This window comes from Anser anser (genome assembly GCF_964211835.1).
Source record: "Anser anser genome assembly, chromosome: 3".
NCBI classification, from domain to species: Eukaryota; Metazoa; Chordata; class Aves; order Anseriformes; family Anatidae; genus Anser; species Anser anser.
The window spans coordinates 115067049-115090663 of NC_139722.1; the positions used below are offsets into that span (position 1 = coordinate 115067049).

The window sequence follows — 23615 nt, forward strand, 5'->3', positions numbered from 1 at the left end:
AGTTAAATAATGGTGAGATAATTTTCTTTGCATGTGACTTTTAATTTTGTAATCTCTCTAGGAGGGTCTAAAAAATAGAATTGTTTTTGAGAAGAGAGTTCTTCAGGTGGTCTCCTTCCAACAGCCTCAAACTCTCCTCAATATTTTTCCAAGAATAAACTGCAAATAGGAGCCCATTCTACCTCACTGGTAAATAAGAGCCAGTTTCTGGACCACAGTCATTTAACAAACAGTTCCAAGTGACATATTTGGCATTTATCCACTCCCTGTTGGAATTTTATGAATAAGATGGAAAGAAAAATTCAACAATTTGAAAAAAATATCAGTCATGTCATCTAAAGGCAGTCACAAAATGAGATGAGTGGAGGTTTCATAAATCTGTTTTGTATGACTTTCCCTGTAGTCCAACTAATGTCATGTTGAATGGGGTGAATTAGAGAAAACAGACCATATCTTCTAACTGATTCTGTAAAGCCCCCTTTCATACCCAGAATTTTGACCTGATATCGGTACCTAAGTTTCCAAATTTCAATTTGTCCAAATGTCAGTCCAAATGCCAGTTGTATGTTTTCAATTCCAAATTTGCATTTTGAGTTGAATGGTCAGTATTTGACAGAAAGGGATGATTTTCCCAGTAACAGAAGGACTAGCTTATAAAGTAGCTATTGTTATAAACCGCTGTTTTCAGCAGACAGAAACGCCAAGCATAAGAGTATGACAGCACATCTGCTTCAGAAAGATCAAAGAGAATCTGTCTCCTCTCAGATGAGCACATATCTGGCAAGGATGCTAATTTCTGTAGCTGACCTTCCACAAACACTAATGCATTCTATGGGGCAGACTGGCTAATATAAATTGTCCTAGTTCTGTAACAACAGCTGTGACAGTACAGACCACCTGAACATCCGCATCAGCATACCCAGTTTTTGTGTAATGTACTGATTTCTTACAATTCTCTTAACTTAAATAAAGCAGTATGCTTTCAGCAGGCACTGTTTAATAAAAGCCCAGTCATTAAGAACAAGGTTGATAGGAGAAAATGTGGAGAGAGAGAGAAAGACAAAGCGTATGCCCTATCCAGCAGTTGACTAACACATTAGATTAGAAATAGTAAGAAGGTGCTCTTACCTGTCTTCTATAAACTCACTGTTTTTCTTGGTATTAATAGAGCTAAATCCTTTCAAATATTTTTTTTGTTGTTATTGTTTCAAGAATCTCTGATGCCCAGTTATACTTCTGTGATTCTCTAGATACTAATTTGCTATTAGCAGCTCTGTTACCTGCTAGAACACATGATGTGCCAGAGCAAAATAATAGGAGCAAGTTATTAACACTTCAAGGTTGACCCGCCCTTTATCCCAGAATTCGTTCTGTGTGTCTTCTTATTGATCTGACTCATGCAGCTTTTTGTCACCTGGGAATTAACAATTCAATGTTTTATTTGACCATTTATCTCTTTAGCAAAATTGTTGCAATCTCTTTGACCTTTTAAAATGTTTATGACAAGGTGTTTGCAGTTAATTGCGCTCATAAAAGACTAAAGCCCAGATCAAGTCTAATGTGTGCTAGGAGCTAACCAAGACTTCCTTAGAAAAACATTCTAAGGTATAATGTGAGCATTTCATTTATTTGCAATACAATTAGAAGAAATAAAGATTTCCAATACCTAGAGGACCTGTACTTGGGAGAGAAACGCCACAAAATATCACTACTGTATTCTACTTTCCTACTTTTTTTTTGTGGGGGGAAGCATCAGCTGAGGGAAGAAATTATCTAAAAATAGAATTTTTGAGGAAAACTGCAATTTATAAGTAGGTGCACATATTTACCTTAGTTTGGTATTGATGCCTACTGGGGGAACACTCATATTTGCATTGCCTAAGCAGTAATTTTGCTGTTGCACATGCCATTTTAGCCTTTGTATAATGGTGAGAGCTCAGTATTTGGGGCTGAGATGGACAGGTCCACCCTGTCAGGTTTGTTCCTTCTTCTGGCATCACCTTTCTGCAAACATCCTCACAGGGTGTTCTACCGCCTGTCCCGCTGCTCCATCCTCCAACCCCTTTCAGTAACACTGCTGCTCAGGTTCGTGCAGCCACCATGCTCCTGCCCATGGCTGTGGACAGAGATGATGCTCCCTGGCCTCTCTTCTGTGCACAGGGGCCTGTTGCAGGTAGGTGAGGCTTTGTCCCAGGGAGCAAACGCATTGTGGTAGAAGGAGCAGTGGCAGGGCTGCAGCCGGAGGGCTCCCCATGCAGTGCTGCAGATTTTCAGCCCGCGGTTATTGTTAGCATGTCATCCCCTAGGGCTATCTGTGCTGCGTGCAGGTCAGCACAGCTCCTGCATCGGGCTGTACCCAGCCCCTAGAAGAGCCCGTCTTACTCTCTTTGGCAGCACTGCTTATTATCTCACTTTGAGCACCCCAATAAATAGCTAAAATAAAATAAAAAATGGTATAAATCTGCATCCTGCCAGCAGAATTAATGGGGTCTCCCTGATGTCCTTGGCTGCTGCACTGGTTTATGCCTCCTACCATGTGTGTCTGAATATGGCAGTCTGGAAATGGCTGCACTCAGAAAGCATTAAAATTGTGTAGTCACACACTGTGAAGAAAGTGAGTCCAGTGGCAAGCTATGTGAAATTTCTCAACACCAGACAATAAACTCACTACTGCCCAGACTGTGAAAATAAAACCAGTCACTCAAAAATCCTTGAACTATTTTTTTACCTAGTAAAATATTTTTGTGTGTTTGTGAGTGACTAACTCTAAAAGTCTATGTCTGCCATGCATGTACTACTGCTCTCATGTTATCAGAGTAAAAAGCAGTTTTGTGGCTTCTCCAGCTGTGTATTTCCCACAGCTAACCGAGCACATGTTCGTGTACTTTCCTGTAATTTTCAAGGCCTCCCTTTAAATGATAAGGCCTGAGGTGTTTGGCTTTTTCACATCTGCTGCTTTCCTGGAGGTCAATCAAACAGTTCTTCATTCAAGAAGTAATGGGGTCTTACAAAGGAAAACAATTATTTCACTTGAAATCTATTGATCTGGTTTCTGTGGTTCATGTGGTGTTTTGGGTGCAGAACAGTTGCTTGAAACAATTTGAGATCAATTCAAGTGTAACTGAATCAATAGAAAACCATAACTGAAATGCACTACTCTTGTTTTTTATGAGAATATATTTTTGCTACCAATAGTAATATGAGAATACTAAGGGTGATCAAAACGGAAGGTCAAAATTAGAAGCTCTTATGTGTTAGTGAGAAATACTACTTCTAGAATCAAATTTCGGTCTGTGGGAAAGCTGAGACATGAATAGTGTTAGGAAAACATAGTGATTTTATATTTTAAAAAGCTTTTTTATAAAAGATTTCCAAAGAGTTGAGCTAATTTCTTTTCCATTCTGAGCATCGAGTCATCCAAAGCTAAATTTGCCATACTTGTGGCATTGTGTGGCATTGCTGATATCTTTAAATAATTTTTGCCCAGAGAGGGAAGATTTTTCATTTTTTAATTACATTACTTCCACAATAAATGCTAGCTCTAGAAATTTGTAATTTTCTAACCAGGTCTCCTTTCTATATTGCCAGCACAGTTTATTTTTATTTTATTCATTTTTCCATTTCATCCAGTTCTGTTTTCTGTTGAGAGTTTATTCAGGCAGAAAATTTCTGACCATTCTAAAGAAGTTGGAAACAATGGACAAGGAAAGGCAATCTGGGTATCAGAAGATGTATTTTGACATTAACCCCTTGCCTTCTGCCAGAGTACTAGCTGACAGCCAAACGAATGGAACAGAAATTTTTGTTACAGTAGTTGTTAATCATTACACATAATCATTTAGTCCTTTGCTTAGAAAATACTGTTTTGAAAATTCTGTAAAATGCTGAATGCTGTTAGAAGTCCAACTAAAGAGGACGCTGAAAGAGGGAGGATTGTTTTCAGCTAAGTAAGTAGTGTTTCTACACATTACTTGTTCTGGGGGGATATGAACAGTTTAGGATCTACAGGATGAAGATTCTAACTAATTCTTTGAATCGCCCATTTTTGTGGGCAAAGACAGCAACCACAGGAAGGTAATGCATAGTTACTAGTGAGTAAATAGTGAAAGACAAAAAGTTTAGAAGTCTTTATCCTTTTGAGAAATTCATTTTGGTTGTGAAAAAGTAGTGATTTTGCATCTTGCTAGTTGGCTTTCCTAAAACAAGTATTTGACAAATGATGGGTAGTGGATGTGGGGACAAATCTGCTCCATTACAAACGCATACTACAATAGATTTTCACAAAAGGCTGTTAAAATTTTTGTGCTGCTTAAGCAAGCTTCTGAATGCATAATTGCACCTAAAAAGAACTTTTTGGATAGGCATGGAATAGCAAGCTGTTCAGATAAACCTGCTTCGTTTGCATGCAGAAATGTATTTGTGTTCAGAAATACAGGTGCCTACAGGCATAAAATATTGCACACAGAGATGAGATTGATTTAGTACTATGAATGTTGGGAGTGTGAACAGCCTTAAAATGCTCAAATTCAGGGAGATGCTTCAGATGCTCTGTTAGGAACTTAGCTAGTCATTAAGTCTTGTCTAAACTCACTGATTTTAGCAAAATATTCTTATGACACTAGCAGCAAGAAGAATATGTAACATACTACTTACTTTACTGCCTTTTGGATTGTCAGTATGGACTGACGACTTTCTAGTTACGAAAAGTTTTTCATTTTGAAAGACATGTTTTCCACACAGGTATATCCTCAGAGCCAAGCTGCCTGGCCCAGCTCAGCTGTGTGGTGGTGTGAGGTGTTACAGAAATGGCTGAGAGATGAGCAGCGAGTAGTGACGCACTGGTGGTAGGAGGGGAGATAAAGGGGGCAGGAGAAGATGGAGCAAGAAGACAAGAAAAATACACTAAATCTTTAGGAAGTGCTGAAAGGCATAATTAACACAGAGACAAAACGACTTGGGAAAAGAGAGCATTGACAGACACAGCAGTGGCTCAGTATGCAGCACAGATACTCAGATGCTGCATAAATACCCATTTTCACTTTGCTGAGCTGTCCAGGTTAATCACAGGCTTTGTGCAGTGGATACCTAAGAGTTTGCTGCTGTGATGTTGGGTAGACAAACAAAATTAGCCCAAGAGTCTAGTGCTACTGTTGCTCATCCAAATGTCTGCCATTCTTTTTTCTCTGGTGCATTAGGACAGGCTTTGACTTCATTGCTGTTACTCAGTTCACTGGTGTGAGACAATGCAGAGTCAGCAACAGGATCCTTAATCTCATGTCTGCTATAAAAGGGAAGTGTTCATGGGAAAGGTCCCCAAGTGCTGGGTTCAAAAAGGGATCATAAGGACTGTTTGATCTGATTTATGTATATATATATAAGGACTACAGTTTATGTATATATTTATATAGCCTTATAGAAAGAGATTCTGGCGCAGAAAGACCTTGAACCACAAAATACCGAAGACCTCACTATGCATTTGCCATGTCATCATCCATTCCTGTAGACGGCTGCTGCGTCCCACTGTCAGGGGCAGGCCGCTGTGCTGAGTCACACTGGTGCAGCTCTGCTGGTGTGCTGCAGGCTCTGGGCAGTGGCCAGTGAAGACTTCCTGCTGTTGTGACCTGAAATTAGGTGCAGGAGCTGCAAGAGCGCTGATGACTACCCATAATAGTGTTTGGACTGTGCCTGGGTTGCATCTGATGATGCAACTTGCATGAGGTTGAATGATGGTTTGAACACCAAAAATAGAAGTGTTGAAAAGAAGACCCTGAATCAGAAGACACAAGGTCTTCAGCCAAAACACAACACAACAGATGGAATAAATTTCCAAAGCCTAGAAGAAAGAAATGTGGGAAAGTCTCTTTTCTTGGTAAGTCTCTATTCTCGCACTTGCAAAACTGAATTTAAGTTCCCACAGTTTCAGAGCTCAAATACAATACTGTCAGCAAAACCCAAATATTTTGCTTGTAGACAACCTGTAATATTGTTGCAATTGGCAATATTGGAAAAAATACAAGGGGTGCAGTTCTTAGCTTAGAGGCTCAGCAGTCGTAAGGCATCTGAAATCATGCAGTGGGAAAGCAGCAGTATGTTAGAGAATGTCCAGAAAGAAAACAGGACAAAAAGTCCAGAGACTAACTCCTCTCCCTAACAAATAGCTTCATGTCTGAGTGTCTCGAGTTCATAATTTCCAGAAGTTTTACAAATTTATTTTACAGTGTAACAAAATGTACAAAGAGATCAAAATTTTGTTTGCGGATCTTAAAACAGGAAACATAAAATTAAGCACAGCATTTCTGCTGCACTGGATGGAAGTGGAGGTAAATAATATTTATGACTAGTTGCTCAAGTTATTGTTGCTAAAGAAAATCAGCCTGTACAAACTATTAGTGCTCCTTTTTCCAGAAGGAACTGTGGTGCATCAACCGTTGGTCTTCAGGCTGAACTCAAATAGGGAGGTGAAACCATGCTCAAGTTTTGAAGCAGTTGCCATTCCCATGCAAGCTCCCATACAAGCCGTCTGATCTTAATCATAAGAAGATGTCAGTTTTGCAACACTGCTCACTGACGAGCTCCAGAGATAACTGCTAGATACCGGGGTTTATGCTGAACACCTATTGCGATGCTGAACCACTGCAGACCTCGTGGGTCCATGACTTTCAGAAAGTTATGCTACGCCGAAGAAATAACATGTTCATTTGTCTCTTCCTGCACTGGAAACCCACCCTTACACTTAGTGGCTTACACTACGTAGTTTAATTTGCCTCTGGATGTAGCTTCCTCTGAATTTAGAGACATGTCCATCTCTTACCTCTTGGTGTGTTCTGCCTGAGTCACTCCGTAGCTGCTGCAGTGCAGAATAGGGAGCAATGGGCTGCAGCAGAGGGGAGAGGAGCAGTGTCCCCATAGACGCTGCCGCGGCAGTGAGAACTGAGGCCAGCTGGTACATGCCTATCTGGTGCAGAGACCTTCAGCGATATCGCTAAGTACAATGTTAGGAACAGATCTTCCCAACTAAGACTGCTAATCTGAGGAAAACTGGGGTTAATATTCAACCCAGTTTTGTTTCCTTTCACCTTTCTTCATTCAGTGACTTCCAGTTTAATGGCAAAGTTAAGACGTGTTATCCTCAGAACAAAATTACTTCACTAGGAGGTAAATAATCTGAGGGAGAAATGGTGATGTTGAGTATTTTCATTTAACATACCAAGTGGAATATCACAATTCATTTAGGTAATAGACCACTGCAGAGACTAATTAGAAACTGTGAAAGTCGGAAATCATAAGGAGTAGTGAATCTTCTAATTAGCTGGGATTTAAAAGCTGGCAGAAAATCAAGATGCTGAGGGGCACAGTGTGGAAGAAAGCACTTGTCATGGGTGAGCAGGTAAATGCCAGGTCAGGGTCTGTGGTTTTCCTTATCTGCTTTTTCTAGTGATGTCCGAATCAACACACAGGTAGCACAGTCCACTGGAGGTCTGTCTTTATGGCATACAGGGTTAAGCAGAACAGGTAGCTTATGAGACTGACATTGGTGTCTTTCTCTGTTACCTGCGGTAAGACAGAGTTACGTGGTCTGTGATACATAGGTCTCCTGTTGTTTGTGGGATGGAGCTTGAACAAACCAAGTGGGGTACACTATTCAATGAAGGCACTGTTCCTAATGGCATTAGTTGATGTAGAATTTGTGACAGAGCAGTGCTGGAATCGAATTGGGTTTACTTACACTGGGAGAGATTCGTGCCACATGGTAGCCCCGAGATGCTGCTTGTAGAAGGGGGGTGTATTGTTTTTTAAGACAGAATGGTTGTGAGAAAGATGGGAAATTAAAATCCTTAGTCAACTTGAGAGGCAGTTCTGAGTCACTGAAGAGAGCTCTTCCCACACCACTGCTCTGTCTGTACACTGCAAACTCTAGGACCAGCATCACCCCGTCTCCACAGTGTGAAGTCTCAGTCCTGCATTTGGAGGCTCTCCAGTCCTGGAGTGCTGGAGAGCTGGAGTCTCCATCGGCACGTCTCCTCCTGCTGGCCGAGCGTCTGCCCAAGGTCGGATTAGTGGGGAGAGGCAGCTCGGCCTGCCCAAGGGCGTCCTGTGGCTGGCTCTTCCTGGTCATGCTAGGCATGGCCTGGAGTGGGCTGATGCTGGACTAACACCTTGTGGTGTGGAGGGAGAGCGGCCAGGAATGTGGCTTACAGTCAGGGAATCGTTTAGGTTGGAAAAGACCTTCAAGACTCAAATCCGATCAGCAACCTGGCCTAGCTTGAAATACCAAGTCTTGCTACTGAGCTTGCTCTTTACCTTTCAGTACAGATGCGACCAAAAGAAGTACCTTGTATAGTTAGTTGCCAAAAGGGATTCAAACTGAAGGATCCTTCAGAGAACAGAAATCACTACTGAGAGAACTGATGGGAAGGAGAGGGCTTAAAGTAGTCATGGAAATTACAGCGGCCAGGGAAGCACCTGAAGATCAGAAAGCTAATGGGCAGTGACACTCGTGGCTCACAGTATTACAGGGAGATTTACAGTCATCCCCACTCTGCTGTAGGTGTAGCTAGTGGCCAGCATGGGTTGGCTTCAGCAATCTGCACTTGCAGCATAGGAAGGGGATTCTCTGTGGGAGCTAGCTCACACACACAAACACGCACCTTAGTGTCCCACTGGGACATCTTTCTTTCCTCCCTATGTTACAGAAAAAAAAAGAAATTGTGTCAGTGTTGTGGAAAATATTTGTCACACTTTTGCAAAGCCCTTTTAGTTTGAGAGGTCTCTGTTCTCTGAAGATTTGAAGAGCTTTAAGCTGAAGGTGTCCCATCCTGGGAAGTATTTGCACTCTGAGGCTGAGAACAGGTATTGTAGGAAAAGCTGTTGCAGTGGGTAAAATGTCAGAAAACAGCTTCAACATTTACTTTTTCCAACCCTTTGTTTCACCTAAAACCTATGTAATTTCAGAGCTAAGTGAGCACAAGTGTAGCAATAAACAAAGGCTGTACTTTGGAGAGGAGTGCATGTTTTGGAAGCCTGGGTGGTTTTCAGAAATGCTGTTTTTCAGTTTCTGCTCATTAAGACAAAATAGAAACCCAAGAGAAGATTCCCAAGCAAAAAAATGCCGACGCAGTCAGTCTTCTCCAAGCTCATGCTGCTATTGACCATTGCTTGTGGATGCAAAATGTATCCAAAGAACCATTTACAAATCATTTATGATTGTGGTACCCTACCACAGGTTTACCAGAGGAAAAGGCAGATGAAATTTATATTTTAGTAGTGTTTTTCGCGATTTCTGACTTTTAAATCTATAAAAGGCTTGGTATATCGTATTGCTGTGGTTTTTAATGATTCAATACCTATTATGAAAGCCTGCATTTGGCCATGTGAATGTTGTCTGAATAAAGTTGGATACAATATATCCTAAATTAATGATGAAAAAAGAGTGAATAAATGTCCCTGGGCTCTCTGGCCTGCCAGTGTCAGCACTTTGCAGCCCTTGTCGTTGATTCTGAGCCCCAAGGAAGCAGGTTAAGCCAGGGTAGCTGTCTGAAATTGCTTGGGACTTCCCTGGGTGTTTTAATCTATCCCTGGATGTTTATGTATTCTCCTGAAACCCCAAATTTTTCAGAACAGATGGGACAGAAGGGACTTCCAATACTACAGGAGTTTGTGGAGAAGTGCCCATAACTCTTGTGTCTGCCTTGTTCTGTACCAGCTCTTACCAGTTGTCTTTACTTGAGTGAGAGTGAAAATGTGGGAAATTCAGAAGGTATGGATCATTAGTAGCTGGAAATTCCTAATTTCCTCACAGAGCACAGACCCACTGCTCTTCCCCAGACTCTGCTGGGAAGTGTCGGAGCAAGGGGAAACCCTTTCGTAGTGGTGGTCTGCTCCAGTGAAACCTGGCCACCTCAGCCTGTGCTTGTTTGCTGTCCCAGGCTGACTTGCTTCCCAGCATCATGACCAGAAGAAGGGAAATGAAATTCCCTTTCCAAAAATTTAGCGTCTTCATTAATGTAGAGAAATGCAAGATTCCAAATAGAGTGAAGAACAAATCGTCACCATGTGGCTGCTATACCGAGTCATTCCATAATGGAATGAAGCTTGAGTGCCTTTACCAAACAGTTTTTCGTTACATAGGGTATTTGGATTTCTTATATGTATGAATGTTCGATGTAACATATATGTCTAAGTTAGTTTTGAAATTTTAGCTCTTAAATTCCTGCGTTTGAAGCTTTTTCTTGGTGGATAGTCCCTATAATGCATTTATGCTTAATTTAAGAATATTGTCTGTAACCCTGCTTAACATGATTTCTGTTTAGGAATTACTATTTGTCCTTCGAAGCTAGTGGTTGCTGTGTCTGGGAAAGTGTAACTTCAAAACAAAGAAATATCTGCCCTTGTTAAAACTGGAGAGAAGAAAGTTTCTGAGGACCTTTGGCGTGCCACCAACGTGCTGTGTGTAGCGCAGATGGTTAAACAGTGCTACAAGGCTATAGTCTGATAATTCTGTTTTATGATTCTCTATTTGTCTACCACCTCTTTGATGTGAAAGTGGTATAGCAAGTACTCAATAATTTACATACTGTACAATTTAGCCAAATATAAATGATGCATTATTTTTCCATTTAGCCCCATTTGAATTGATTGATTACCAAATCTTACATTTATCATTTATCAGCATTGCGATTATTTATAACTTTTGCTGAGTTTACAAAGTAATGCATCAGTCAAGAAGCTGAGTTGCTCTTCCCTGATTTGTAATGGATATTGTAATGATCAAAACCTGATCCTTATGTTGTTTATTTATTTGATTTCATCAGCACTGAGCTTGGAAAGGATATCCAGAAGATACGGGGCCAAAGCTAAGGCTCAGAAAGAAGACCTCCCCCCCTTTTTTTTGTTTTCTTTTTTTTTTTCTTTTTCTTTTTTTTTCTTGTTTTGTGTTTTTGACTTTTAATAGTTATTTTAAAAATAAGTGTATCACAAGAAGGACAAGAATAGGTGGCCAGGCAGCCAGTGTCACCCAGGCCAGAGCCCAAGGAGGATACACCCGCTATCTTTTCATTTGCCTCCTACCTGCACTGGCTGGTAACAGCTGGGCACAGCTGAGGTTTCACTTAACTCGGCTCCTGGGGTCTTCATCACAAGCTAGTTGCATTTTCCCTACAGTGGGCTTTAGGCATTGTGATTTTTTTATGGGCTAGATCTTTGTGGTAAGCTGCTTTACAATTTGAGCACATTTAAACTCTGTGTAGAGTACAGCTGGAAAGCATGCCTGCTTTCCCTCCCCTGAATCCACACAGAATCCTCAGTTACCCTAATCGTTTTCCTGGCTTCCCCTGCAGTTCAGGGCAGCCTTTCCCTCTTCTGTCCCTCCACGCTCCCGAGGTGGTGGTCCTTCCACGGGAAGCTCTGTGGAGGAGCCAGGTTGACACCCAGAGCTCTGAAATATTCCCCATTTAAAACTGCAATCCTGATTCATTGTGAGTGAAGCGAGTGAGGGTGGTGATGAATTTGAGTCTGGTAAAGCAGACAAACAGGGGGTGCTGGCCCTGCTAAAAAGTTCTTGAGTTGGAATAATTATAGAAGTTATTTGAGTAGAGAAATCACAGAATAGGTCCTTTTTTGGCTGTTGATAGCTTTCGTGTTTAATCACCGCGCAACCTTGTGTGATTGGGACTCGCCTAATTGATTTCGTGATGACAATTGCAGTAGCAGGCAGGAGCACACCCGCAAAGCGTGTTGCGGGAGATGCACGCAACGTGCGGCTCGCGGGGCTTTTCCCTATCCCCTATCCTTATTAATGTTGGCTTTGCTAAAAGAAAAGAAGATTGAACATAAAAAGCTGAAGGTCGTCCATACAGTTGTCTCAATAGCAATCTGTGTGACTTTAACCCTGTTGAGGAAAAGTAATTACCCTTTGGCTTTTGGTGACCTCAACTAACCTTTGCTGAAGGACCAGAGAAAATAAAGGCTGACCAACAGCCTGCCCTTCCTGCCCTGTGGTTAACCCGCGTGGGGAATGAAGAACACCCTCAACAATAGGATGTGAAAATGTTGCCATGGAAATATCATTGGAAGAAGAAACAAAAATCTATTACAATTAATAGTGTTTTATTAGGTGACTCCTATAGAACTGTTTAATCCATGGAAGTTGCTCTATCGTGAGATCTGGGGTCAGGAAATTTCAGGAGGAACAGAAGCAGGAGGGAGAGCGTACCTCTTTAAAAATTCAAGAGCTGTTGGCAGAGCTGGGATGGTTTGCATGAGATAAAAGAATGAGGTTTGTGTTGCACACTGTAAGTATGGGAAGTAATAGCAAAGAATAGATGCAATTACTGTAATTGCAAATGATAACCACTAGCTATCCAATGGTCAGGGAGAGTATTGATACACAAATACTTTAGTTTTGTTATATGGCGAATAGCAAGAGCCATTTAGCTTTTTGTATTTTTGTTCACAATGCTGAGGCCTTGCCGAGAGAACATCAGGTTATTTGCAGAGGGTATCCTGCCTTTGTGTCTCTGATATTTTCAAATCATCTCCTATCATGCTTTTATTTTGATTTTTTTTTTTGCTCCTTTTGCTATTTATTAAATTTGATGCCTTACAATACCTAATGTTAAATCTCTGATAAATTCACTGGTCTGCTTTGTTGTGTTTTAGGCTGAACCTTCTGCTGTTCGTTACCCCAGCTGTGGCTAGTTTCAGCTGGAGCTGGCAGTGCTGCACTTGTTCAGAAGTAGCTTAGCAGTTTCTAGCAAATGTTGATGGTCCTTTGAGCATACAAAGACAAAAATTTTTGAAGACATAATCTACATGTTGATGATCTACGATATTCCAGTTTTAGTGCATGATAAAGCACTTAAGTAAATTCCGTGATGTTTCCTTATTTATGTGACAATTTACAATACTCAATTTAATTTATTTTTTAATAAAAAGTTTTAAATGTGTGTTTCTATCTGTGTGTACCTAAAAAAAAATAAATTATTGTATGGCTTTTAAGAGAAATTAAGAGAATTTTAGCAGGTTTGTTTTAAGACATTAATACACAATTGTATGCATATGCTTTCTGGTATTGAAAGTTAAATCAAAATAACACATTACTTACAAAACATGTTTTAAGAATGTTGCACAAAGTTATACACCAACTTTCTTTTTTGGTCTTGTTCCCCATGTACAAATATTTTAAATGCTAAGAAGATGTCAACTAAAATACTTTAATTAGTGTTACGGATAATCTTGCTGTTAGTTTAAATGGGCACAGGACTGTGCCCTGACTGCATCCTTATTTCTTATAATGAAAGCTGAAAGCATGATAAGGAAATGAGTTGTGGTAAGCATCATATTAAAATCTTTTCCTTCTTTTAAAATGGTGAATAAGATTTTTTTTTCTCCAGTATTTTTGTGTCAGCTTCCAGTAATACAGCTGTGGATTTTTACCACGAGAGTTCTTCAACTTAAGAAGGTTTTCAAATGTTAATTTGCAAAGGGCAGATAGTATGCTGGAAAGAACCAAACTTACTTCTGCATGAAAAAGGCTTTCACATGCAACATTGAAATAATTTTCTGTATTGCAAATACAATAATTATCTCAACCTTTTCCTAGTTATAACAATATTGCTCATTTTTTAAGTTTGTTGCCATTGCAAATTTTTGAGCACAGAGTGCAGTGTGTCTAGATGCAGAAGTACAGTAGAGACAATGCACTCTGCCTTTTATTTATAGCATGGAAACTTGTCTGTTGCTTTAAAATGAACTCCGTGTTGCTATATTCATTTATAACCGGGTGAACACTTAAAATGACTTTGGTCAGATTTCTTTCAGTATGCAAGCTTGTATTTCAACTTATGAAACCAGTGCAGGTCCAGGATCAAGGCAATGTGCTTTCATTAATTTTCAGCAATAATTTCCACGTCACTGGCTCCAAAGCATTGTTTGCTCAGATAACTCACCTGGTTGTGGTGCTGTGGGGAGCTATTACCTGTTTCGTTGACTGTTGTGCTTTCTCCCTTGGGGTAGTGCCCAGGTTCTCATGTTAATCCATCTTCATTTCCAAGTGCTCCAGGTCCATGGTATTCTGGCTGAAGCTCAGAACAAAATTCATGGAAGTCCAGCATTGTACTTGTGGAGTTTCTGCTGCTGTGTTTATTGTAAGAGAAAGAAAGCAGAAGAAGAATTACCATGTGTTACTCAAAGGTAAGCATATTGATAACCTGCTCTGTTTTCAATACTTTGAGAAGTTTGAGAAATCCCTTTAAATTATGCACATCATACTATGTGTGTACTAGAAGCTGTTGTTAAGGTGTCTTCACCTTCACTTGTGGATTGTCTTCTGTCCTGCTTTAATTTTGGTACATATGCTGAAGCTTTTTTCCATTTTAGCCTAACATAATTCCAAGGCCTGAGAAATATTTGCATTCATGAAATGTTTGCATTCCAATTTGGGGATTAATAAAGATAGAGGACTCGAGGATCTTAGAACCATTAGTTGTTCCTGTTTGCCACAAAAAGGATTTTCTGCCTGACTTACTAATGAGCTGTATATACTCTGCTTTGTAATGTGTTTCATACTTTCATTCTCTGAAATATATTGTCTGCCATTGTCAAATGAATGGGAAATTAAATACAAAGTCTATTTGTAGGATATTATTTTATTGCATCACTGTTATTTTGATATGACCATACAGGCGTATGTTATGTTATGCTAAGCATAGTATAACTTACATAAAAAAGGTAGGTAGGTAATAGCAAAGCAAAATAGTCAGAAATATTTTTCATTCAAGTCCAAAGTCTGGTCACATGCAGTCACATTCTTTAAAACCTAAAGCCTATTTTTACTTAAATTAAATCTGTTCATTGCTATTTTAACCATAAAACATAAAAATGTAGTTTGGTAGCTAATGATTAATCTCGCTAGCATGGAATCATATATATGTTGTGGAAAGTCAGAAGTGAAATAATTTCTACGTTATTCTGACCTGATAAATTCACAGACATACATAAAATGCAGGGCTTTCAAATAAGCTACAATTCTTAAAGCTTTAATTAATCTAACATTGCATAACCAGTGCATTTAACTAGTGGCCTCCTATTGTTCTATAGCATTATATGAGAATATTATGCTTCTTAAGAGAAAGACTGCCAATACCGAGGTTTAAATGTTACATACATGTTATAGAGAGAAAAGAGAATTGATTCAGTCATTAATGGTAATTGCGGCAGAAATATTAGTTATAACAAGATTACTTCGTGGCAAACTATAATACTGAAAGTACTGAATGAACATCTGATTCTCAGAAACGTAAATACAGGCTGAATATCCAAGGCATTGCAGAAATGTTTACAGTTTATTTTAGCAATTTGCAAACACTACAGAGGAGATATTTTTTATAAAATAGTATGACATTTCTGTAGCAAATTTCTGTCACTTTAAAGTCATCTCCTAGCTATTTAGTAATAATGCAGCAACAAAGCATAGAATATAGTTTCGATAAGTGTTTATTGGTATCCTGCATCACACAAACAGATAAGTAAATCTTTATCTTGATAGTTTTGTTTTTAAATCAACAGCAGTATTAGATATCCTAAAAGTTACCATAGTCATTAAATACCTTATAGTGCTGTATCCCTGGTAATCCAATTTACAAAACTATATTCTCAGCAGAAACTCCTGGGGTATACAGTAGTTCTCTTCAGTAAGCCCTTCCTGCTTTTTCTTGTCATGAAGCAGTGATGGTACATTTTATCCTGTTGATAATTTGACTCTCTTTAAACTATTGCTTGTTGACCCACTGGATTGGTCTTTATTAGGGTGGAGGTAGCTGGAAGATTGAAGGACTGCAGAGCATATATCATTCTTCCTTTTTTACTGTACCTTAATATTCAACATAGCATCATTATTCTGAGGCAAAAGCGAAAAGCTGGTCCATCATATATTCCACACATTGCTAGTCTTTCCTCTATGTCCTGCAGTGCTAGAGAGGGGGATTATTGCTGCAGAAAAAAAAAATCTGGCCATAGTGCAGGAATAATCACTGCAGTCCGGCTCACCCCCACACCTCTCTTTCTCTCTCTCTCTTTCCTTCTCTCTCTCTCCCTCTGTTTGAGGCCCCAGCTGATTCAGTCTGCATCCATCCATACATAAATCATTGCCCTTATTCTATTGGTTACATGGTACATGGCAAGTATTGATTTTTTCCGTTGCCTCATTGCTGGAGAACCCATGGTTTTTGTGAGACTGAAAATGCAAAATTTTTTGCCTGAGATCTTGTCAAGGTACAAAAATGACAAGCGAGGAGGGTGCTATTTTAAGGTTTCTGTGACTTAAAAATCTGCGCCTTCCCTGTTCTACTCTATGTTTGCCTGTGTCCCGAAAAGTCGTGGCTTGTTTAATCACTACTGCTTTAGGTAGGCTTAGTGGCTAAGCAGCAGGAGAATAAGTAAACAGAAGCAGGGCCTGGCCAGTCGGAGGAAGGCATTGCTTAATTATTAGAAGTTTAATTGTCTTCTGAAACATGAACAGAAAGATAAAGAACAATATGAAAATGATGGCATTTCAAGGGAAGAAATGAGTCCTAGGCATAGGATGATAACATGCTGTAGAAAAAGGGGCATTCAATTTCTTTCTGCATAACAAAAATATAGCAGCATGCTTAATTCTTGTGATAGGTCTTTGTAGCATTTTGAAACCGATTTGCTAACCCCTTATCAGTATGACTGCTGCAATGAGTTAGTTTTCCTCAGCATTCAAAGCTGCCTGCGAATGTCTCACAAAGATGGCACCTCGTTTCCTCAAAAAAGTGTTTTTGAGGAACAGGAAGCCTGGGTTATGAGGCAGATTATGAGATGTTCTACTTCAGTAACTGACAATTCCCTGGTCTAAGAGTCTGTCTTACTGAGAGCCTGATCCAAAACATATTGGAGTCAACAGGAATGCTTTCATTGACTCTATAGGTGCTGGCTCAGCTTCAGCTTGCACAGAAGACAGTATTTTCTTTTTTTCAGAAAGCACCATTTTCCCTTGTTTTGAAGAAGCAAAATGGATTGGGATGGGTGGTTTAGAGATGGGAGTACATTATTATTGTATTTCATCTGATTGCAACTTTTAACACTTTTAAATGTGATGTATGCGAACGACTGTGAATTTTCTTTAATGCCTGTAATGAAAAATGTGACCCGTGCCTATCTCCTACCATCCCCAATTACTCTATCTTGCTTTTACGTTGTTGGTTTTTTTTTTTTTTTTGCATTTGAAAGCCACTGTCAGTTCTTGTTTTCATCTACACTGCCTTTAGACTCTGGTGTTCCACCAAATGTTGTGTGGTCTCCATTTAAGTCACTGTACGCAATTTCTGCCAATTGCACATTGAAAGCAGCTGATATTTTCTGTCTATTGTTTGCATGCAAATCAAGTGCCTTAAACAAAATACACCTTTAGAGCTTTTGTGTTTCTGGGGCTGGAGGAATTGAGGATAAAGCTGAAGTTATCAGTAGGGAATCCCCAGACTGACACCTTCTCTTGCTGTATGGGACATGCAGGAGCTGAAAACGTGGTGTGCTGCTGGTCCTCTAATTGGAAACAGGGGCTGGGCTGTTTGACCAGCCTTTCCCCGAGCTGGCTGCGCTCCTGCCTGCCTGACCTGAGCCGTGGGTCATGCTGGAGCGAGCCATCTCCCCCAGGCGAGCTAGGCTGGGGCAATTGCCTTCTTACTGAAACGTGTTTTGGTACAAATGTATGTTGCAATGGTTTTAATCAAATTGATATGTAAGAAGATGTAACCTGAAATAAAAGAAAAATAGCAAGACTGTGGGAAACATGAATTTTGGATTCGTATTCTTTTTGCTTAGGAAAATTTGCCTTCGGCAAATGAGCTTCTTGCTTCACCAGAAGTGTAGTACCAGTGCAAAATGAGCCTTTTGTCCCTCTGGAAACCGTAACCTTTTCTGCTGTGTTCTGTATACATGTGGGCCAGACCTCTGTATTCAGTGGTAGTTTTTGTAGTAATTCAAATGAGAACTGTTGTGTTATCTTTGTGACAGTGGCTCCGACAAAAGGGGTTTGGTACGTGTCTGTACATTAGTCATTCAAGCCAAGGTTTAAGTTCACTCCTTTAACCTTTATTAATAAAAAAGAAGGGTTATTTGGCTCGCGAGGGTAGCAGAACACCTGTAGTTCAGTGGTTATTACATAGAGAAAAGACACTAAAGAAGTACTTGTCTAAATCTGAATATTACCAAGTGTGTTTCACCAGTTTCTTACAGAGTATGAGGACAGAAAATGCTTTCAGAAATTGCCAGTTTCACAAGCTTTTAGGACTCACCTTCAGTAGGGCATTATCCCCTTATTTATGTTTCCATGGAGTCACCCAGCCTGGAGGTTGGGGCATTCATAAAGTAGTTGGCCTATCTTTGTTAAAATATTTTTCCTATAGCCTATGATACTCTCCTTAACCAAGGTGTGTTTCTGTCACAGCTCTGGGGCGTTTTGGTCAAAAGCCTGCAGATGCTGTATGCACACACCACAGAAATGCTTTATATACACTTACGAGTTATGAACAAGGGAACAGCGTAGATTTCTTCCCCTCAAAAGGAACATAAGTCACACGATAGTCCAGCAGCCATCCTTCCAGTGTGTGTGGAAAATCATCTTGACATTGCCAGTTGTTTCCAGAAAGAAAGTAGAAAACAGTGTCATTGGAGAGCATGGACCAACACACTGTCCTCCGGCAGATCCTATAGGAGAGGCTGTGCCCGCCGCTCTCTGGGGATGCGGCCAGTTCCAAGAAGTGTGATGGGATTTTCGCCACACTGCTGAGACCCTGCTGGAAAGGGGAGCCACCTGCTCCCCAGGCTGGCGCTCCTGGCAGTCACTCACGCTTACCGATAGATGCACGTAGATGGTGGTCAGAACCTACCCCGAGGCCCATGCTGAAGCTTTGTTGGGCACCAACCCCTAACCATAGCTGTTTTCTGGCCTGCTTCGTAATGGCAAGGTGAATTTAGTGAAGCCAATTCAGCCAGCTTCTTTTTGCATCTCTCTCTTGAAGGAAGACAAGCATTGGTCCTTGCAGATGGACATGAGAATTAATACATAACAATGACAAGAGGTCAAAGGATTTGTCCTGTAGCAACTAATAATGATATCTTTGTAGAAAATACAAATGAGAAGAACAGACAGTCATGTGAACTGCAAGCTGCGGTTGTGTGAGATGGAGCTGAAGCAGTCAGGGCCATTAACCCTTCCCCGAGCAGAGCGGCAGAGCAGCTGCCCTTTTCCCCACGACCTTGGGAAGCCATCAGCCCACAGTGCTCCCCTCGGGGTCACACGTGGATGCCGCATCCGGAGTTAGGATGAGCTGCCGACAGCCTGGGCCAAGCGACCCCTGTCTCCTTTCACCCGTCGCCAGTGCCTTGCCATACTGTGCACAGCTGTATCTCTGCTAATGACACATCAGCAAATTATGTGTCTGTTGGGCAAGAGCAGACTTTCATCCTCAAAGGCCTTCATAAATAAGGTTGTGATGCAGAAAAATAATGCTTGATAGTATCTCTGTTTTGTAGGTGAAGAAATTACACGAAGATCTGGCACTGAAGCTGGGATGATGTTTGAGAGCTCCTGCTTGCGACACACATGTGGGAAAATTGCTAGAGGACCATGTACGTGGGGAAGTTTGACCCCTATAATGCTGCCAAGGACAGAGAGGTCTTCGGTGGTTTGCTTAGCAAGCATTAGTCACAAAAGCATCTGGCTCAGCTCAAACCTGTAGGTTGCATTTTCTCAATAAATAAATAAATAAATAAAAGATGAAAGAGAAGGAAATAACAACACAAAGTCCTTTCTGCAGGAGGGCCTGCCTCTCTTTCTGCTTTCCTCAGCCTGTTGTTGTGTAAATCACTCTGTTATATCCAGCAAATTAACTACACACACCGCAACATGCTGTAGGAAGTCTGTTGTGGATTTATCCATTTAAATAGGAGTGGGATATAGTGCCACTTCATTTAACCCATCCTCAATGCTGCATGAGATCCCAGAAAAGTTATTCAGCAATAATTTTAAATCCCATCCCTGGGAAGAAAAAATAAAATAGCTTGGGACTATACAGTTGGAGGCTGTAGTTGCAATAAAATCCAGAAAAAGGTTATTTTACCTGAATTTATCGCTTAGCAACCAAGAACCTACCTCCTGAGATCCCTGTTCGTGGGTTACCAAGTAACTGGCTGTGACAATTACCAAACAGCTGTCCCAGGAATCTACATAGCCTTTAACCTCCGTCAGCTGAGAGATGGGCTGATGACAGCTAACAAACAATAGAAACACACCCTAATATTTTATTTAAGAGCTGAGGGAAGCCACAGCTGTATGGTTCATTCAGCCAGCTGGATTTAACTGCTTTGAATCGCGTGGCGTGGCTTCAGGAAACTGCTCTGCAGCTATGCCCTGCGTTTAAAGATGTGCTGGGGGTTTATTCCTCTGAACTTTATCTCCGATAATTGAATCCACACTATCAAGACAGGTTTTGCTGTTGTGTAGGAATGTAATTATGAAGGGTTTTTTGTTGGTGGTGTTTTTTTTTTCTTATTATTTTATTTATGTAGCTAACGGTTTACAGATTTTTTCCATTAATTTATTGTGTTGACGTTGGGGTTTACGGAATGTAACTGTTCCACTAATTATCAGTGAAAGGGAGAACATTATGTATCAAAGTAATAAAGGAGCAATTTAGGAGGGAAAAAGCGTAATTAAGACTGGTAAGGCAGAATTAAAAGAAAAAGAATACCGAGCTTGAATATTGAGAAGAGCTTCTTGTAAATGAGGTGGATTATGTTTGGGGGTGGTTTCCCAAAGGAAACAAGGGGAACTGCAACCTCCAGCTCGTACAAGTAGGCTGAGGACAGTGTAAAACACTGGAAATGTTGGATAGACTAATGCAGGTGTCAGTCGGTGTGGAAATGGCTTTTTTTTCCTTCCATTTTTACTTTCTGTGATTTTACAATGTTACAAGTAGCGGTCAGCAAACCTGCAACAAATTGCAAATACACCATTTTGTGCTGGCACTTTAGATGCCCTGAGCTGGGAGAGATTTATGGACGTGCCTTGTGCTACAAGTTCTCGGGTTCCTTTTAGTTTAAAATAGAAACAGGAAAAAGGGGTTGGGAAGCTAAGGCCCCATTCACGTGTACAGATCCCAGGCACACAAGCTGGAAGAGCAGGGAGCTTTTTCTTTCTCTTTCTGCAGGCTTGGTACAGGTATCGAGGGGCAGAGCATTTGGAAATCAGTCATCTTGCTGCTGCTGGCCTTGCTCCAGCATATTCTAGCTGAGATATTATGGTGTACTCTGGCATGTTCCATGTGCTGCAACAGCAAGAGCCAGCTCAGGAGATCTTCCACCTGATTTCCACCAGCACCAAGTTCAAAAAGGGAACTTTCCCCTGGCCACTTATGGTAGAAGCCTTGTCCTTCTAGAACCTGGAGGGGGTTCTTCAAGTGGCTGGTCAAAGCGGACTAGATTTAATTTGTTTAGATCTGCATTTGTTTGGTTTTATACATCATTTTTAAATCATGGCTGGAAAGCTGATAACCTTTACCTTTTCACTGCACACAGCTGTACTTATTTTCAGGTACTCAGGCTGATGAGGAATTTTTGGTTCCTCAAATAGGTTTAAAAAAACAACCCAACAAAAGTGCCCCACCAACCCCATTGCCACATCAGCACCGTTTCTCCTGGTGCAGTAACATCTTGCGGGCATGAGGGTGTCCTGCTGCACGTCGTAATCACCTTGTCTTACAGATTGTGTAAGGACCACATTGCCAAAATTGTTGTTCTCTTTGGTGCTGGAGTATCGTTAAGTACGTTACTGCATTGCCTTCTTGTTAACGTTGTGTAATGGGGAGAGCTGACGGCTCGTGAGATTGGGTTGGTTATCTCTGAGGCCAGTTTTTGAGTTCATTGTGCAATGTTATTTTTCCCTGTTTACATTTAAAAAAGACACTCAAAGAGTGTTAGGTCCGCTACATCAAATACGCAGAAGATGGGATAAGCCAGGGGAAATCTTTCTCCCATGCATGCATTGTGACCGTGTGGTAAGAGGCCATGTGACACTAAGGATGGCTTGTAGTTGGCGGCTGTGGTCCTCATATTTATCCCCAGGCCTTTCCATATCTGCTGTGGACATTTGGCTGGGCTCGTAAACTCTGTTAACTCAGATGTGTAAGGGAAACTGTGAGTGTGTGCGCCCCGGCGCACCCTTGGGGAGGGCAGAGCAATGGCAGGGGAATGAATCCCAAACTTGTCACTGACCAGAGAATGGTTCTTCTGTTGCATTTGTGTGGTCCTTGAGCTCAGTACCAAAGGTGCTTTCGCTCCTAAGCTGCTTACTGCCTTGTTTGGGTATGAAGGGAAGGGCAGGAGATGGCAGTGACAGTCTTACTCGCACCCTGTCCTGCTACTCATTCGTCTCTGTGGGAGAATTGGGATACAGGAAGGCATTGCTGGGACGTTCTTTCTGTCTCTTGATGACAGAGCATGGTTGTCCTGTTTTCTGGCTGGTAGCTGGTTGGTTACATTGACAGATGTTGCAATGATTCTTTTGGCACTATTCTGTTGTGCTGACTGTTCAAACAGGAAATTCATCTTTTAGTATTTGCACATGTTAAATGTTTGTTTTAGTAGGAATCGCTCTGACAGCAGGCTGGTCAAACAGTATATTTTTGGAGCAGCAAACTCTGGAATTCTCAAAGTCCTCGTCGTCCCATAGGTCTGCTGGTGCTTGGCCTGGAGCCCTGTTCCACGAAATACCACAGATCTGGCTTCTGAGGAGAGGAGACGTGAGCTTCTGAGCTCCAGGTTGCTGCTGTTTCACTCTCAGGATGACGTGTTCCTGTGTGTGCTCAATGGCACTCGGTTCCCATCATAGCATGGTACAGGACTTCGTGAGACCGAGGAGGGTTTACTGTATGATGGAGTCTGTGCTGGCTTTGTCCTCCCTTAAGTTCGCAAAGATTTGGTTTACTGAGGTGGCCTCTCATCTAATGTTAGCATGAGAGAACAGGAAGGGGGTTGTGGCTTGTGCTATACATTAGAAAGCAAAAATGTGCTCAGGGAGCATGGGAAGCTTTCCTCCCAACAAGGACTAGCTGGAGAGCTTGTTCTGATGAAGCTAAACCTCCATCTAAATCTCTCTGGTGATAATTCCCATTTCAGGTGACATAATTTGAAGGAGGCTTCTCCTTTCAAGAACAAGCAAATGCTGGTGTGATTTAATGTGATGCATTTTAGCTTATTTCCTGACTTTTCATCAGTCGAAACTGTGCATACTTGTTTGAGAACTGAAAGGTGTTGTTTCACTGTATGTCATGGCATTAGATATACCCCGGCCGAGATCTGTTGTGCTGTCCTTGGGATGAAATTTATAAAATGTCAGAAGCTATAACATTTACTTCTGTAAGTACACCATCTGTGCTGAAAAGATGAGCGTATTATGAGAAGTAGCTGCCTACAGACTTCTGGTGTATATGGTGGAGAAAAGGTTTAATCTGGTCAAGACCTCTCCAGACCCCTTCACTGTCGCTTAGGAGGTGAGAAACAAGTGGCTGCAGCTCGCATGTGAAAGCTGCTTTGTG

The 23615-nt window shown here is 41.0% G+C and overlaps 1 protein-coding gene and 1 long non-coding RNA gene across 10 annotated transcripts in view; one reads left to right on the forward strand and one right to left on the reverse strand.

The window, feature by feature from the left end:
* Nucleotides 1-23615, forward strand: part of CCDC85A (coiled-coil domain containing 85A) — a 217413-nt gene that overhangs the window by 79269 nt on the left and 114529 nt on the right. For 8 of the 9 annotated variants that reach the window (XM_083832381.1, XM_083832380.1, XM_083832378.1 and 5 more), the window contains one exon: nucleotides 14052-14190. In XM_083832381.1, the coding sequence (XP_083688507.1) occupies nucleotides 14052-14190 (139 nt within the window). Of the gene's footprint in view, nucleotides 1-2085; nucleotides 2174-14051; nucleotides 14191-23615 lie in introns of those variants that run through there. The other variant, XM_083832372.1, reaches the window with a different exon arrangement.
* On the reverse strand, nucleotides 17614-21649 carry LOC310898034. Its single transcript, XR_014582903.1, has 2 exons — nucleotides 20174-21649; nucleotides 17614-20059 (listed from the first exon to the last, which is right to left on the reverse strand). It is a non-coding gene; the product is annotated as an uncharacterized lncRNA (long non-coding RNA).